The 17,668-nt window shown below is 43.2% G+C and overlaps 1 protein-coding gene across 1 annotated transcript; it reads left to right on the top strand.

Annotated features, from left to right (window-relative positions):
- The first annotated feature begins 534 nt into the window (after window positions 1–534).
- eif6 (eukaryotic translation initiation factor 6) lies at window positions 535–16,473 on the top strand. Its single transcript, XM_083771978.1, has 7 exons — window positions 535–619; window positions 2,275–2,429; window positions 5,157–5,242; window positions 5,355–5,530; window positions 14,156–14,332; window positions 14,923–15,107; window positions 15,586–16,473. Exons 2-7 carry the CDS (start codon window positions 2,323–2,325, stop codon window positions 15,593–15,595), a joined length of 741 nt encoding a protein of 246 aa, XP_083628104.1. The 5' UTR covers window positions 535–619; window positions 2,275–2,322; the 3' UTR covers window positions 15,596–16,473.
- Window positions 16,474–17,668: the final 1,195 nt, after the last annotated feature.

Below are 17,668 nucleotides of genomic sequence, written 5' to 3'. Positions count from 1 at the left end.
ATTGGTATACATTTCTCTCTCTCTCTCTCTCTCTCTCTCTCTCTCTCTCACACACACACACACACACACACACACACACACACACGCACGCACGCACGCACGCGCACACACACACACACACACACAAACGACACATACTGGTTTAGTGGCATGAGAAAACATACGTTTACATTGCCAAGGCAAGCAAGTGTCAAAAGAATATAATAAAAAACAGTTGAAAATGGGGAAAGTAGGCTATATACAGTCAGCAACACACACACACACACACACACACACACACACACACACACACACACACACACACACACACACACACACACACACACACACACACACACACACACACACACACACACACACACACACACACACACACACACACACACACACACACACACACACACACACACACACACACACAGACCAACACAACACTTGTCTCCTATGACAACCAACTAGCCAATCAGAGAGTCGCGGCCGTCTGGAGATGGGACCCTATTCGACGTGCGTCATGACGTTGATGATGCTGCCGATGCGGAAGTGAACACGTGAGAAGGAATCACGCATGTAAAAGAAAAAGAAGGAGGCCGCGCCGAAGCAACCTTCTCTCCTTCCTCAGGTAAATATACCGCTGTCTTAGCACATTTTACGAATACAGATAAATAACGAGTAACCGCTGTTGCGTCCTAACGTCTCCGTACGTCCATTTTGATCAGTGAATGTCTAGTAAAGTGTGGTGGAACTCTGGTAAAGCTCGCTAACCAGATAGCCCTAGTGTACTGTATGTTGGGCACGTTCCATAACTGCTGCCTGCAATGACTTTCTTATCACTCACTAATGATGTCACTAATACTATCATTTTACTTACTACATTTGCCATTAATGAATGGCCCAGTCGTGTTTTTTTTTTGCTTTGAACATTGGCATTTCTGCATGGCTTTTTAGCTATGCTTTTTAGGCGGCTTCGTAAACAATTGCACATGGCAGATAGTAGCCTCATTCATATAGCAAGCATCATTGCCTAAGTCATATATTTTTTGAGGTTTTGGGGGGGGGAAATGTATAATAAACCACTGGCAATTAGATGGGGATTTATTTCTGCCTTATACTCTCCTATTCACTGCTGATTCACCCTGCCTTTTTGTCAGATTTAGTATTGACCTGTACAAACTGTTAATATACATTTCAATAAATCAATCTATGTCCTCAGCCTATCAGAATGCTTGCTAATAAATTGCTATAGTCAAATAATTTCCAATGACTTGGGCTGGGTAGAAACTTGGGGATTTTTGAAACAAGCATTTTGCTAGGCTGAGGACATTGACAATAAAGCAGGGTGACCTTTCATACAGAGTTGCAGTTCACAGTCAGGATGGAAATCAAATACTTTACAGTTGGGTCATAAGTTAACATATCATACACAATGCAAGACACAGAATATGCCTAAAATCATGGACATAAAATAAAAATAGGAATAAAACGTCAAGCATAGTGTTAGAGCGTTAGTAATTTAAAACATTTGTTGAGAAAATAAACTAAATGCTGGGGAACCCTTGGCTGCAATTTGCAACTCTAGATTTTTTTTATAATGGGATGAATCTAGAGTTGCAATACCGTGCATTGACTCACCATTCATCCAATTTCCATCGGCGATCTGCTTTTATTAAATTACGTTAAACTCACCAACATTGCAGCTGTAGGCCAAGCTTGAATTATCCTCTTTCAATCTGCAAAGCTTTTGTTTCATAAAAATCCACCGTAGACATGTTATGAGCTACTTTCTGTCCAAAATATTGAAAGCATAATTCTGAGCTACAATTTGTGTGGGAGAGCGCTTGTTTAATAGAACGCTGTGCGTGAGGGGCGTTTCCTGCGTCTTCTTTGGGTGTTTTAGGTTTTTACACCTGCGCAGGTTCTATCATCATACATCACATTCCGTGCTCAGCCAATCAAATGTCTAAACTTTTCTGCCCTCACTTTTATCCTCGATATGTATTTTGCTCAGCCAATCAAATCATCGCTATGGCGTGATCAGCCAATCATCAGCCATTGTTTGTGTTTACACAAACCCTGAAAGCTGGGCATAGGATAGGAGGGGCTAGCGCTAGTGCCCCTCAAAAAGAGTCGAGACCAGGCAGATTATGTAATATTTGTGACCATCCTAAGTGTTTGTTGGCTTGTAGATCTGTTCTTTTTGGCAAGATGATGTGCAGTATAGACCCGGGCCAGGCATCTTGCTTAGTTGCTTACCCCAATTCTCCATCTCCATTTCAGGATCATAAAATACAGTTCACTGCTGCAGAGTTCATCATCGTCGTCATCATGGCGGTCAGAGCTGCGTTTGAGAAGAACAACGAGATCGGATGCTTCGCTAAGCTCACCAATACCTACTGTCTGGTGGCCATAGGAGGCTCTGAGAACTTCTACAGGTGAACGAGTGAAACGGTCCCATTTCTGGACGATTTAGTCTCTGTATTATAATGTGTCATGGGTCTTCAACAGGGGGGCTAGCTGGGAACTCTAGGGCAGTGTCTTTCTCTGACCCCCAGAAGAGAATATGTATTTTTTTAATCAAACTTATTCAAATTTTTTGTAAAAGTGTCTATTTCTCAAAAATATTAAATGCTCACATTAGCATGGCACAAGGTGAATAAATCACAGGTGTAAATATGTAATTTCCCAAAAATGCCATATTTTAAGAAACAACCTTGTTTGACATGCCTACTTGAGAAAAATCCACCGTGTACCTGTGTTTTTAACCACATTTACCTTTTTCAATCTATATTTTGGAAAGCTGAACAGGATACCGATACGTTTTGTGATGTGGTGAAAATATCTCACATTTGGGTACCTTATTTGCGTATCGTAGCCTACAGATACGATAATTAACATACATCTTGCATACATATTCAATTTGGTGTGTGCTGTCTTTTAATGTATCATGTTAAAACCAGTAAAACATCTGTGTAACTACTTTAACCATTATTTTATACTTTGGCTATTGAAAAATCTTAAATTTGTGCAAATCTTTACATTTTTTTCAAGCAAACATTTTAAACTAAAATCTTAGCTTCTGGTCGACACTGCCTAGTGCCTCATACGAATTATTTTGAGATGGCAGTCTGCGGCGTATAATTTGTGGCGTCCTCCTTGATATGAAAAAGCTTGAGCGTTGGCCCTTAAGTTAGCTAAGCTTATATTCCTGCTGCTCTGTCAGTAATATTGTTTGCAGCGTCTTTAGGAGAGCTGTCAAGCGTGACGCGTGAAGATTGGATTTTGTGAGCACATAATGCTGTGCTGGTAACTTTCAAGTTACAATTGTAATGCCCTGCACCTATCTCCATCTTCATTAAAACCAGCCATTAAAACCAGCCATTAATGTAAAAGAACACCCCGTGGGGGTACTTAATCCTACTTCAGATGAATCCCACTTTAGATGAAAGTAATGTATTATTATGCAGCCATTGCTGACAAGGCAGAGGACAGGAGATTGCCAAAGCGGTCGGTCAAGTGGATTTCTTTTTCCACTGTCTGGTAGCTTTGCAAGACAAGAGTTGCTGCCAGCATGATTTTCAAAACTATTCCATTCTGTGGTGGGTGTACGCAAGCCAGAAATCCTTATCTGTGATGATGGGATTTATTTGTTATTAACTACATGTCCGACTCTGTTAATAATGTGAGGCAACAGGCATTTTCATATAGGGCACGATTGTACGATGTACCAGCTGCCTTAAATAAAAGGGGGGGCCTCAGCTTTTAGCCCGTAGGAATACATGCATAGACAGTAGACACCCTCCCCGCCTGGCTTCCCTCCCTTGAACACCGGCCAATAGGCCCTGCGGTAAGCCCCGCCCGCTCGCTCAGCTGCCTCGATACCGTTGTTAAGCAGGACAAACATCAGCGAACCTCCATTGAGGACCGTGTTATGTCGGCGTTTTTCCGAAGAGGAATAGAAGCATTCATATCAACAACATTCATACTATAATAACGCCATGGTGAAACATTGCTGTTGGGCGTCCTGCAACAGTGCTTCATAGGCACCCAGAACGTTTGGGGCATTTCTTTTTATTCCTTTCCCCGTGGGTGCGCACATCATGCACATGTCAATGTTTACATTCTGGAGGTGGAGGACGCGGCGGTCACTCATTCACCCTCCCTGCTACTAAATCATACTATTAACGTCAACTTTTACTAAACAATGTTTAAATCAATCGTCTAATAAACAACTAACAACTTACCTTGGAGCAAAATGGTGTGCTTTGTAACTTTCTAATCTCCACGCTCAGTTGCTTTTGTTGGTCGGACGGCAGCCACAGGCTCCAGCCTCCAGTCACGTTCCCTCCCACTGCGGTTCAGAAAAAGAACGCTGCTTTAATACCATTTTCTGCACATTGTATCCAAAAAGTGAAGGTCTGCTAATGGTCTAAACTATTTTGAATTTAGGAACGGCAAAGAAAATAGTTTAGACCATTAGCGGACCTTCACTTTTTGGATGCAGAAGGGGGGGGGGGGGTAAGCAGCGTTCTTTTTTTTCAGATCCTCAGTTATGTGGCTGCCGTCCAACACAAGCAAGTGGCAACTAGAAAGTTACAAAGCACACCATTTGCTCCAAGGTAAGTTGTTAGTTGTTTATTAGACAGTTGATTTAACCATTGTTTAGTAAAGGTTGACGTTAATACTAGTATGATAGTAGCAGGGAGGGTGAACGAGTGATGCCACCGCCGCTTCCTCCTCTAGAATGTAAACATTGTGCGCATCCACGGGAATGGAGTAAAAAGAAATGCCCCAAACGTTCTGGGTGCCTATGAAGCACTGTTGCAGGACGCCCAACAGCAACGTTTCACCATGGCGTTATTATAGTATGAATGTTGTTGATGTGAATGCTTCTATTCCTCTTCGGAAAAACGCCGACATAACACGGTCCTCAATGGAGGTTCGCTGATGTTTGTCCTGCTTAACAACGGTATCGAGGCAGCTGAGCGAGCGGGCGGGGCTTACCGCAGGGCCTATTGTGTTCATTTAGAGTTATAGACACTCGACAAAGCCGTGTGCACCACGCTGAACCTCTGCGGTGGTCCCCCCCCCCCCCATGATAGTGTCTTTGATGTGACTGCCCCCTAACATGCTTCTCTGTACCTGTGTTGTGCTGTTGACAGTGTCTTTGAGGGGGAGCTTTCAGAAACCATACCAGTGGTACATGCCTCCATAGCTGGCTGTCGGATCATAGGGCGGATGTGTGTAGGTGAGTATATGAACCAATTGATGCGGCAGTGATGATGTAAGACGTCAGTGAACTATTGGCAGTATAAAAATATGTATTTCCCAAATCACCTATGATGTGTTATCGTCTCCAGGTAACCGTCACGGTCTCCTAGTGCCCAACAACACCACGGACCAGGAGCTCCAACACATAAGGAACTGCCTGCCGGACACGGCCAAGATCCAGAGAGTGGAGGAGAGACTCTCTGCTCTGGGGAACGTCATCGCCTGCAACGACTACGTGGCGCTGGTCCACCCTGACCTGGACAGGGTATGTAGGACTTTATATTCAGGGCTGCACATAAGCGGTGCGCCAGAGCGCATGCGTCGTCAAAATTCATTATGTGCTGTCAATCAAGCGCCGGGAAGCGCTTCTGCGTACCAACAGCTGGGGCCGCCCAGAATGATTATTATGGCAGAATACTAGTAAATTCTGTGGCGAGAGCATTTACCACTGACTGCCACTCAAAGTAGCTACTACACAGCGCGTCCGTACTCAAACGAGGGAGGATTCCATGCTGCTCACTAAGGTTGGACGGTTTGGGACATTTTAAAACCCCGGTTTACTATTGCCAAAATACCCTGTTTTTCGGTTTTACCGTCTAATTAATCTTAACGTGGCCATGCGTTCGCATTATTTCATTTTGTTAATCAGAGACTGCTATTACAGTCTATCGCCACGAGATGGCCCCTTTCGCTATTGTAATGTCTCGTCAGTCATGTTCGCCTGTCTTGTCCCTCTCTGCCTACCGTAGTGTATACTGTAGCAGTGTAGCCCCCAGGAACAGGCAAACAGCGTTGCCTCTTGCCTTGCTGCCTGCTCCTAGTTGATCTCAGTGATTATTTTACCCATTACATTAGTATCTTATGATGTGACAGAAACGAGTCATGAACGCATCCATAAACAATGCGCGACGACGCGCTGTAAGCTTGTAGATCGGCTATTTTCTGCACGCGCTCCGCAGTACGGCGACATATAATTAATTCTAGATTGGAAGTGGAGACGCAGCCGTTGTCTCGCATCAGATTATTTCAGCATGATCAACTGAGTTTAGTTCATGCCTCACTAGTCTAGTCTCTGGAGGGGGGTCTCCTGCACCCCCCGGAAATATACTTCTAATCAATGTTTTCTTATTGGAAAAAATGTGCTGAAAATGATGAGCTATGATAAAAAGTTGTCAAAATGTCCCATCTACCTCAAAACCCCCTTTTTGGTATATGGCTCTGGCGAAATTGTGTAAAGGCAAATATTAATTCACTAAAATGACATAAATAGACATGGTAGTCTGAAATTGGTCATGAAGTATCTTGACACATAGGGGTAAGTAGCAGAACAGGATTTGGCGGGTTGCTACCATTATATTCTTAAATATGACCCACATCATCCTCAAAAACACAAAAGAATATGGTGTCCGCTTGACTAATAACAACAAAGATGGTTAACTTATTTTCCAACACATTATGGTGAGTATCACTGCCTCACTTGTATATAGAAAACTTCCCATATCCCTAAGCTTCAATTTGAGCCCAAGATAACCTTTCTATCTTGTAAATTAGTCTTTCTGTAGCCAAAATTCTGAACTATACCTCAAATCGGTGAAAATTGTATATTTAGTCAGTATCAGCTATACATTTGGAATAAATGAATGAATGACTGAGTTTGAACTGACTCCACATCATGGAATATTTCTTACTTGAATAAGCTATGTTAAAAAGTTTGCAAAGTGTCCCATCTACCATTTTTATGCAAATGAGTGCCTCCATTATCAAAATAATCGATTTTCACTATATCTCAGCCAATATTGCACTTAAATGAACAAATAAGGTGTCTAGACCTATGTTTTGAGGGTCAAGGATCTCAGTGAAACTACTACTTGTGACCACATGTGCCCGTGGCATGCTGGTGTACAAATCAGTGCCGATTAAATATCTATCTCGTCGGCTTCTTGTCCATGCTCTCCAGACAGTGTCAAGGAGATCAACCAGTGAGGTTGGTAGGACTGCACCGCAGGACACACTGGATTAAAAAACTCAACCACCCCTGTCCTTCATCATAGGGTTTTGGTTTTTCCAAAAAAGCTTCATCAGCTCGCTTGTATAAGGCAACACGGTGGTTCTCTTCAGAGCAGAGTAGCATGGAGGAAGACGAGCCAGGTCAACTTTAGATTTAGAAATGAGTTTGTCATCTGCCCCCACCACTCTTTCACTGAAGACTCACAATTCAAATAGCTCTATAGCTCTAGCCAAGCCATGTGGCTCATAGGGCAGGAGCCTAACAAGTACACTCCCTGGCATGACTAGTATGTACCAAAGGGACCCTTTGGTATATACTATACCTCAAATCGGTGAACATTGTATATTCAGTCAGTATCAGCTATACAGTTTGAACTGACTCCACATTATGGAATATTTCTTACTTGAATAAGCTACGGTATGTTATAGTTGGCAACTTTGCCAACTTTGCAAGTTGGCAAAGTGTCCAATCTACCATTTTTATGCAAATGAGTGTCACCATTATTAAGACAATCGATTTTCACTATATCTATATTGCACTTAAATGAACAAATAAGGTGTCTAGACCTATGTTTTGAGGGTCTCAGTTAACCTATTCTTAAAGTGACCACATGTGCCCGTGGCATGCTAGTGTACAAATCAGTTACATTACAATAAAGTCACATTTATACGTAAGAGATACCAATATTGCATATAACATCTAGACAGGTGCTGTGTTTTTAAGCAAGCTTTATAATTTAGAATATACTGTAGAATAACATCACAAACTAAAAACATCCTTAGTATGAACAATAGTATACGGCAGTATACACACTAGACTATAGAATGGCCTGCAATATGCAGTACAAAATTCAAACATTCACACAATCCTGTAACAGTATTCCATCCTATTCCTGTACACACTCAAAGGCAAAAATGTAAGCAACAGTGTACAAACAGTGACCACCCTAGCCTGCACCATAAAGGACAAAATGCACAGTCACATGAATGAGTCATCGTGTTCATAGAACTCATCAGTCTTCTTTGTCTGCTTGTCCATGGTCTCCAATGACCATCTCTGCCCTTAACCCATTCTGACCTGAGATCAGATTCACACGAGGTTTCCGCCGGACACACACTGGTCTGATGAACCCATTCTGACCTGAGATCAGCTTCTAGAAATGTCAGTCGCTCTTCGATTTTTCAAAAATAGCAGACCTACAAGCTCGTATCGCGCCACTCGGTGGCGCGATATGAGCTTGTAGATCTGCTATTTTTCAATAGCTAAAGCATAACATGATGCTAACACCAAAATGGGTGCCCGGTCAGAATGGGTTAATATGGTTTTGGTTTTTCCACAATAGCTTCATCAGCTACATCAGCTATCGGGCAACACGATGGTTCTCTTCAGAGCAGAGTAGCATGGAGGAAGACGAGCCAGGTCAACTTTAACCCACCATTATCCACAGCAACTTGGCACGGGTGACGTCCACTGGGGCGGCGGTGGCTCAGGGGTAGAGTGGCTGGATGGTAACCAAAAGTTGCCAGTTCAAACCCGGGCTCCTTGAGCAAGACCCTGAACCCCTAACGGCTCCTGGTGTGCAGTTTGGTGCCTTGCATGGTTTCCGCTGCCATCAGTGTATGAATGTGTGTGTGAATGGGTGAATGTAATGCACAATCTATGTAAAGCGCCTTGGATAAAAGCGCTTTATAAATCCACCATTTACCATACTGAAGACTCGCAACTCTGTCCATACAGCAGACAGATTAATTGCTCCAACTATACTAATTAAGGATCTGTTCTATATAGTGTAGCACAAGGCACATTTCAAGGACCCCCATAACCCTTACAGTTCCATTTGTACATTCAGAGTTGCACACCCGTAAGGGGCCCTGGATATCAACAGCTCAGTGGCCTTGTGGTCAGAGCATTTGCCTTGAGCCTGGGAGGTCAGGGTTCGATCCCCGGCTGGGTCATACCAAAGACTCTGAAAAATGGAACCCAGTACCTCCCTGCTTGTCCCTGCTTGGTACTCAGCATCAAGGGTTGGATTGGGTTAAGTCCCTGCTACATACTAGTGCCATGTCCAGGGGGTGTACTTGTACATCAAGCTGCCTCCCACTACAGAAACGGGAGATAGGCTCCTGCCCTATGGGCCTCATGGCTCCGCAAGGCTTACAGGTCCATTTGGTTCCATTTTTTACACTCTAGAGTTACACACCCGTAAGAGGCCCTGGATATCATCAACAGCTCAGCGTCCACCCTGAGACTGGATGGTCAGGGGTTCGATCCCCAGCTGGGTAATACTGTACCAAAGGGTCCCTGCGACATACTAGTAATGCCAGGGAGTGTACTTGTTAGGCTCCTGACCGATGAGCCACATGGCTTGGCTAGAGCTATTTGAATTGTGAGTCTTCAGTGAAAGAGTGGTGGGGGCAGATGACAAACTCATTTCTAAATCTAAAGTTGACCTGGCTCGTCTTGCTCCATGCTACTCTGCTCTGAAGAGAACCACCGTGTTGCCTTATACAAGCGAGCTGATGAAGCTTTTTTGGAAAAACCAAAACCCTATGATGAAGGACAGGGGTGGTTGAGTTTTTTAATCCAGTGTGTCCTGCGGTGCAGTCCTACCAACCTCACTGGTTGATCTCCTTGACACTGTCTGGAGAGCATGGACAAGAAGCCGACGAGATAGATATTTAATCGGCACTGATTTGTACACCAGCATGCCACAGGCACATGTGGTCACTTTAAGAATAGTTTCACTGAGATCCTTGACCCTCAAAACATAGGTCTAGACACTAGGGATGTTGAAAAAAGTTGAAAATCGACTCGATTATCGACTCATGCCTCCCGCGACTCAAAACGTATGAGTCGAAAAATCGTTCTTATTTGTATTATTATTTTTTCAGTCAGTCAGTGCCGCTCGTTGCATGCAAGTTTACTTTGAGCGCTGTGGACCCCATCGTCCAAGGGTGTGTGCGTGTGTGTGTGGTGGGGGGTGGTATCTTAGCAACACTGAATGATCTGTCCCATTGGTCGTGTGCTCGTATCATGAGCCAATGGCTGCAGCTCTGAGCTTCCCAGACCCATGACCCAGCTCATCTACACATGCCGTAAAGTGAGCTGACAGCCACAGGTCTGCTCTGTTCTGAGCGGTGAGCGCTCTTCTCTTCCCGTGAAGAAAGCAGGATAGAGTTGTCAAATAAATCCCGCCGTCATTTATACTGTATTTATTATCCGACCCGACATTAAAATACGGAACAACGTGCGTCTCGTATCAGTTCATTACTCGTGACAGGCTGCAGACACTTGAGAGTTGGGACTAGCAGCTAGCCGATAGCGCCGCTGCTCCTTCAGTTTCGTTGTTTACAAAATAAAGTTTATTTTTTATTATTGGGATTTGATCATTGTGCAAATTCTAAACATATGGATGCAGCTGCAGAAGTTGTGTTGCTTAAAGGAATGCATAGTTGCGTTCTCCTCAACTGCTGCGCAGCAACAACAACAAAAAAAATAATGAAGAAAAAAAAGGAAAAAAGTCGTTCGACACGTCGATTTTTGGCCTCGATTCGTCGATTGGCCAAATATGAGTCGTTTGGCATCCCTACTAGACACCTTATTTGTTCATTTAAGTGCAATATTGGCTGAGATATAGTGAAAATCGATTATTTTGATAATGGAGGCACTCATTTGCATAAAAATGGTAGATGGGACACTTTGCAAACTTTTTAACATAGCTTATTCAAGTAAGAAATATTCCATGATGTGGAGTCAGTTCAAACTCAGTCATTCATTCATTTATTCCAAATGTATAGCTGATACTGACTAAATATACAATTTTCACCGATTTGAGGTATAGTTCAGAATTTTGGCTACAGAAAGACTAATTTACAAGATAGAAAGGTTATCTTGGGCTCAAATTGAAGCTTAGGGATATGGGAAGTTTTCTATATACAAGTGAGGCAGTGATACTCACCATAATGTGTTGGAAAATAACCATCTTTGTTGTTATTAGCCAAGCGGACACCATATTCTTTTGTCTTTTTGAGGATGATGTGGGTCATATTTAAGAATATAATGGTAGCAACCCCCCAAATCCTGTTCTGCTACTTACCCCTATGTGTCAAGATACTTCATGACCAATTTCAGACTACCATGTCTATTTATGTAATTTTAGTGAATTCATATTTGCCTTTACACAATTTCGCCAGAGCCATATACCAAAAAGGGGGTTTTGAGGTAGGTGGGACATTTTGACAACTTTTTATCATAGCTCATCATTTTCAGCACATTTTTTCCAATAAGAAAACACTGATTAGAAGTATATTTCCGGGGGGTGCAGGAGACCCCCCTCCAGAGACTGTACTACACAGAGAGCGGGCCAGTTGCTGTTGCTGATAGGAATATTTTTGCAATGCTGAGCTGCAACGAATCTGTTCTGTGTCTGTCCCAGCATAGCTCTGTGTCTGTGTCACAGCAACAAGTGATTTTGTGACTTGACGTAAACCATACAGCGCACGCACGCACACACACACACACACACACATAGTTTATTATTTAGCGCTTGTGTGTCACTTGGCTTCAGCGTTGCCTGTCATGGTGCACGCACGTTAGGGGGAGGCGGGCGGGGGAGAGCACGGCAAGTCGGTAACTGGCACAAGAATTTAGTCAGACACAGACAGACGGATGGATCATGCGATGCTGCCATTCTCCACTGCTTCCGTAAACAATAATCACGGCCACCCAACGCTCATGTCAGGTTAAACGGTTTGCCGGTTTTGACGGATTAAACCTTAATGAAATCATTAAACCGTATTAAACCGAAATATCGCACAACCTTACTGCTCACTGCTGCGAGGAGGGCGGTTGACAGGAGAATAGGAGTTTACTACTGAGAACCTGACACAAATGGTTCGGCTTCTCCGTTTCAGATGTGGAGCGATCTAAAAAGCAAAAGTTGTAGGGGGCACGGTGGCACAGTTGGTAGTGCTGTCGCCTCACAGCTAGAAGGTCCTGGTTCGATTCCCGCTGGGGACGCTGTGGGCGCTGGCGGCGTGTTCCCTCCTCCGCGTCATCAGTGCCCATACCCGAGGCGGGGGTTGGCGATAGGGTCTTTCTGTGTGGAGTTTGCATGTTCTCCCCGTGTCCCCTAGGGTAGATACCCTCACAAAAACATGCCGTAATCCTGGTCTCTAAAACTACCTCCCCCTGGCCAGCCGGGGCGCCTGATGGAGGGGAAAGGAACTGGTCGGAATAACGTGTCACTTGGTGCCCACACGCTACGTCCGGCCGGGGAAATTCCCCTCTGTCAGGTGAAAAGAAGCAGCTTGGACTCCTCATGCATAGAAGGAGGCATGAGGTCAGTCCGCTGCCCCCCCAGGTTGGCAGAGGAAGTGTAGCGCCCAGGATTACATTAGATAATTGGCATTGGTGAAAAGAAAACTGGGTTACAAAATCGTGGGATAAAAAGAAAAAGAAAATAAAAAGTTGTAAAAGGGCATGCTTTTGATGCTTTGCACTCTCGCCACTGTGCTTGTGTTTGTTTTCCGGGTGCTGGAGCAAGTTGCTCGTGTGCGATGCCGTCTGCTGCACAACATGAAGCTTATCAACATGACAACAGAGTGTCCCGACATACTGTCCCTTATTATCGTAAAGTCGGGTAGTATACATTGTTTATTTTGCACCGAGGAGCCATGTGTGTCTGACTGTCTGACTCTGTGTTGACTGTGTACATCGCCTCGGCTAAAAACAAAAGGGAAGCCTGACGTATGCTTCGCCGTACGACGTGTCGTATGTTAAACAAATAGCTGATCTGCAAGCTCACAACGTGTCGCCTCCGTAACACGTTGAGCTAGTAGATCGGCTATAAATTAAAAAGTATCTAAATATTGCTTTGATGCTCATATATCCTTAGGAAGTATTAAGACGTTTTTATTATAGAATATGCATATAGGGCTGGACCACACATGAACCTATAGCTGCAATTTGCAACTCTAGATTTTTTTTAAATAATGGGATGAATCTAGAGTTGCAATACTCTCCATTGACTCCCAAGTCCCCACTTATCCAATAAATATCGTTTTGCTATAAGTTATTCATGCATCCCTCTTTTATCCATCCGGCGAGACTGGTCGCCGCATTTTGGGAGCACCAACAAACTTCTCCAGGTGCTCCTCTGAGTACTAGACCCAAAAAGTCGTGTGCAGCCCTGTTTATATTATTAACCCATTGAAGGAGTAGTTCACCCAACACAAATTACTTATTTTCAATTTCAATTACACAGCCCATGATTTGATTCATTCTTAGATTTTTCATTCATTTCTTTTGATTTTGTCGCATTCCCAAGCCAATAATTTGATGACCGGTCAGTAGGAGACCTTTTGGAGTCTCCGCTGGTCATCAAATTGTTATATTAAAATATCATGTGAGGGAGACTATAACAAAAATAAGAATGAGCCAAGAAGCCAAGTAGAGAGTTTTCTTTTCTTTAAAATCATCTCTTTAGTCCTTAAGTATAATTATTTTTTTATTGATAATGCGGGCCTCTCTGGTTTGCTTACTTGCCCTCAACCAAGGTTGCTAGGTATCTTTTTTTCTTGGTATAGTGATCGGAAATACAGAGCCAGTTTGACACAAATCATGGCATGGCACTTTTCCATTGCATGGAACCGACTCGAGTCTACTTGCCTTCCATCATTTTAGTATCGCCTCCGTCGAGGTTCCAAGTATAGCTAAATGGTGAGGTGAAAATACTAGCAGACTACTGGATTTGGTCAGAGAGAATAGAATGCTAGACCTGACGAAGTCGAGTCGAGTTTAGCTCCGTTCTGTGTGAAGAAAAGAGCACCACTAGAAAAGAAAACATACTCACTGTCACGGTCTCTCCCTCCCTCATGTCAGGAAACGGAGGAGATCCTAGCGGACACCCTGAAGGTGGAGGTGTTTCGTCAGACGGTGGCGGAGCAGGTGCTCGTGGGCTCCTACTGTGCCTTCTCCAACCAGGGTGGGCTGGTCCACCCCAAGACCTCCATAGAGGACCAGGACGAGCTGTCATCACTACTCCAAGTTCCCCTAGTGGTGAGTTGAGTGTGTGAGACCATGCAGTGTCCTGTCCGATACGGGCTGGCTGTGCACGTTTAGTTGTAGTGTGTCTGAGACGGAGATGGGTATGTGTCATCCACTGGCCGGCCCACCCACCCACCCATTGGGCAATTGTAGCATTGTTGCTTGTTGCTGGCACATTCTAACTTTTTTTAGTTTAATTTTTTGTTGTAAATTAAACACCCTACTACTTGATAACCACTACAGCATCACACAAGCTCAGAGTCACTACAAGCGCAACATGTGTCGCTACGGTTCGAGTTCGAGTATTAGTTATACTATAGGATCGTGACAGGCCTAGCCCATTTTATGGACGCCAGCTTGAAAGTGGTTCTTAATATTTGTCCTCCTGGGCGCCCGCTGGCCAAGTGGTCCAGGTGCATGCCACGTATAGGCTTTGGCCTGACAGCGCATTGCGTGTTCGAGCATGACGACCTTTGCTGCATGTCTCTCCCCTTCTCTCTCCCCCTCTTTCCTGTCCATCTTCACTGTAACTATCAGCCAAAAACAAACCTTTAAAAAAATATATACTGTATTTGTCCTCCTCCATTGTCTCCTTCCCACAGGCCGGTACAGTCAACAGAGGCAGCGAGGTGATCGCGGCAGGCATGGTGGTCAACGACTGGTGTGCGTTCTGTGGCCTGGACACCACCAGCACAGAGCTGTCGGTAATCGAGAGCGTCTTCAAGCTGAGTGACGACGCCCAGCCCTCCGCCATCGCCACCACCATGAGAGACTCGCTGATCGACAGGTAAAACCCACGCGGTCCTCTTATTGCTGCAGAAATACACGTCTTTACTGTGCATGGCATTAGAGGTGCTCCGATCAGGTTTTCTGAGACTTATCCAAAACTCAAAAAAACCCACGTCAAAACATTCCTATGTGTGTGGCGAGGAAGGGGAGAATGTTTAGGCCTGTCATAAAGATGCAAAACGATATTATACTATATATCTGATGGACTTTTACACCACTTAAAAGGTATAAAAATATCGGTTTCTCCAGATCAGGTAAATTGTCGATCACCGATGTAGTCATTTGGAGTGGAAATCAGACGATCACCGATCGGTGGCAGATAGTTCAGAGCATTTCTACATGTATTTTTCTGTTCACAGCTTCAGCCATATTATAATATCAATGGCTTCATTTGATGCTCTTTACTTCTTTCTGTTGTGAACTTCAAAAAATATTGTACATGTGAACCCTTTGGCCTTCTTCTCGCCCCTTTTCAGCCTGACATAAACAGTGCCCACTGCCCTGGCGTTGGAAGATTTGTGCAGCGTCTGCCCAGGTCTGAGAGATGGATGCCAACAACAAGCTGCTGGACCTGTACTTGGGACCTAAACATGTCAAACTTCCATTGCATGATGGGGTTACTTGCCAAAATGTCTGGCAAGTGACACCATCACACTGACAAAAACCCACAATCCAATCCATGGACCATGGACCACTTCTTCCGGCATGCTTCCGGAAATGAAAGTCTTTGAAGATGACGATGAATCATCCATTCATTTATATTTTCAAAAATGTAATGCATATAAAAAACCTGCATTTGTCAATTATTAAAATAATCCAAATTATTAGAATTATCCAAATTAATCTATAGAATAATTGCTAAGAAATTATCATTAGGGTTCTTATAAGTTTCTCCTCTTGATGGGCTTACGTCAAATGCACCAAGTTAAGTACTTGGCATATTTGAGGTATGAAAAAAATATATAATCATATGATGTGCTTTGATAATTGAAGTGAACGGTGCAGTCTGTAGAGCAGTCAAATCGCTACCATAAATGACTGTCTATTTTTAGAGGTAAAAAAATACATTTGTTGGCTAAATGTTGGTGGGGAAAAAACCCCCGGAATGGTTTCCTTAATGGTGTGAATTCCAAACAGAAACTCGGCATTCGGTTATGTGCAGTCTGGGCAAATGTATGTTTTTGTTTTGTTTTTTATGTCAAGTCTTTGTCATTGGCTGAAATGGAAGCTTTGCCTGGGGAACTCTTACAGGGATGAGATAAATGAGCATCAAGCCGCTCCTGGCTCGCTCATCCATGCATTCATGTGTCTTTTCATTCATCACCAGATGCAATAAATGTTTGTTCTTTTGTTTTCTTGGTAAATCTCTGTAGTCATGCCTAATCATTTCATTCAGTGGCTACTCGGTACTGTACTTAACCAAGTTTCATGTTTTAGGTTATTAGAGGAAGTAGAAGATTAGTGTTACATTTTTTTCTCATTTGCTGATTTCTTTCGATTTAACGATTTTAGCTATTTTCGGCAGGGGCATTCTAACAAGTGGTTAAATATGTATATATTGTTTACACATTTTAACCCATTCTGACCGGGCACCCATTTTGGTGTTAGCATCATGTTATGCTTTAGCTATTTAAAAATAGCAGATCTACAAGCTCATATCGCGCCACCGAGTGGCGCGATACGAGCTTGTAGGTCTGCTATTTTTCATAAATCGAAGAACGACTGACATAAACATAGCTTTTTCAGAAAACTGTCAGGATGTAGAAGACGTTTATAGAATCTGATCTCAGGTCAGAATGGGTTAAAGTGATTTCTTTATTATTTACTATAGTCCTACTAGACCCCGATAATTTACATCTGGCCACAAAAGATCACGTGATCTACTGAATGTGAAGGGGAGGTGACAAACTGACATTGAGCCTATGACACTGTATGGCAGCAGCCCCCTAGTAGGCTAGTCAGTTGTTTGTTCTGTCACACAGAAAACAACTACTGTGGCAATTTAAGTATTTTTAATTAACGGGAGTGTTTCCAATTTTCTGTACTTTTACTTCTACTCCACTACATCTCAAGAGGCTACTATGCTTTAATAATCAAATGATTAAAACTAGTTACTAGATTTTAGATTATGATTATCACAGACGTAGTACTTTCTACTTTTGGTAGATTGTGATACCAGTACTTTTACAAATACATTTTGTATTGTGGACTTTTACTTGTAAAAAGCATTTCTACATTGCAGTATTGAGTAAAACGTATATACTTTTTCCCCACCACTGTGTGCTGGTGCAAATGGCAGAAATCTATCAAAACCCACATTTTAGAACCAATAAAAGACTGCCCATGTAGGTTAATCGAATAAACACAAAGGTTTTTTATTTCAAAATACACATTAACATGAATCCAACGTTGATAGAAAATTAAGTCAAACCAGGGACATTAATATATATACACAACCATGATCATGGTGATGTTAAATCTATGAAGCAATCTATGGAAATGTTTTATCTGCAACACAATGGAATTCAATGTGTCCCTGCTGCTGTATATAAGAAAGAC

This window comes from Protomyctophum parallelum (assembly GCF_964188405.1).
Source record: "Protomyctophum parallelum genome assembly, chromosome: 8".
NCBI classification, from domain to species: domain Eukaryota; kingdom Metazoa; phylum Chordata; class Actinopteri; order Myctophiformes; family Myctophidae; genus Protomyctophum; species Protomyctophum parallelum.
The sequence above is the reverse complement of the archived record's forward strand: the minus strand, read 5'-3'. Positions and strand labels throughout refer to the sequence as shown.

Coding starts and splice junctions, on each gene's coding strand:
- eif6 (XM_083771978.1), top strand. CDS start 2,323: ATGGCGGTCAGAGCTGCGTTTGAGAAGAACAACGAGATCGGATGCTTC. Junction 5,243..5,354: donor CATAGGGCGGATGTGTGTAG/GTGAGTATATGA, acceptor TATCGTCTCCAG/GTAACCGTCACGGTCTCCTA. Junction 5,531..14,155: donor TCCACCCTGACCTGGACAGG/GTATGTAGGACT, acceptor CCCTCATGTCAG/GAAACGGAGGAGATCCTAGC.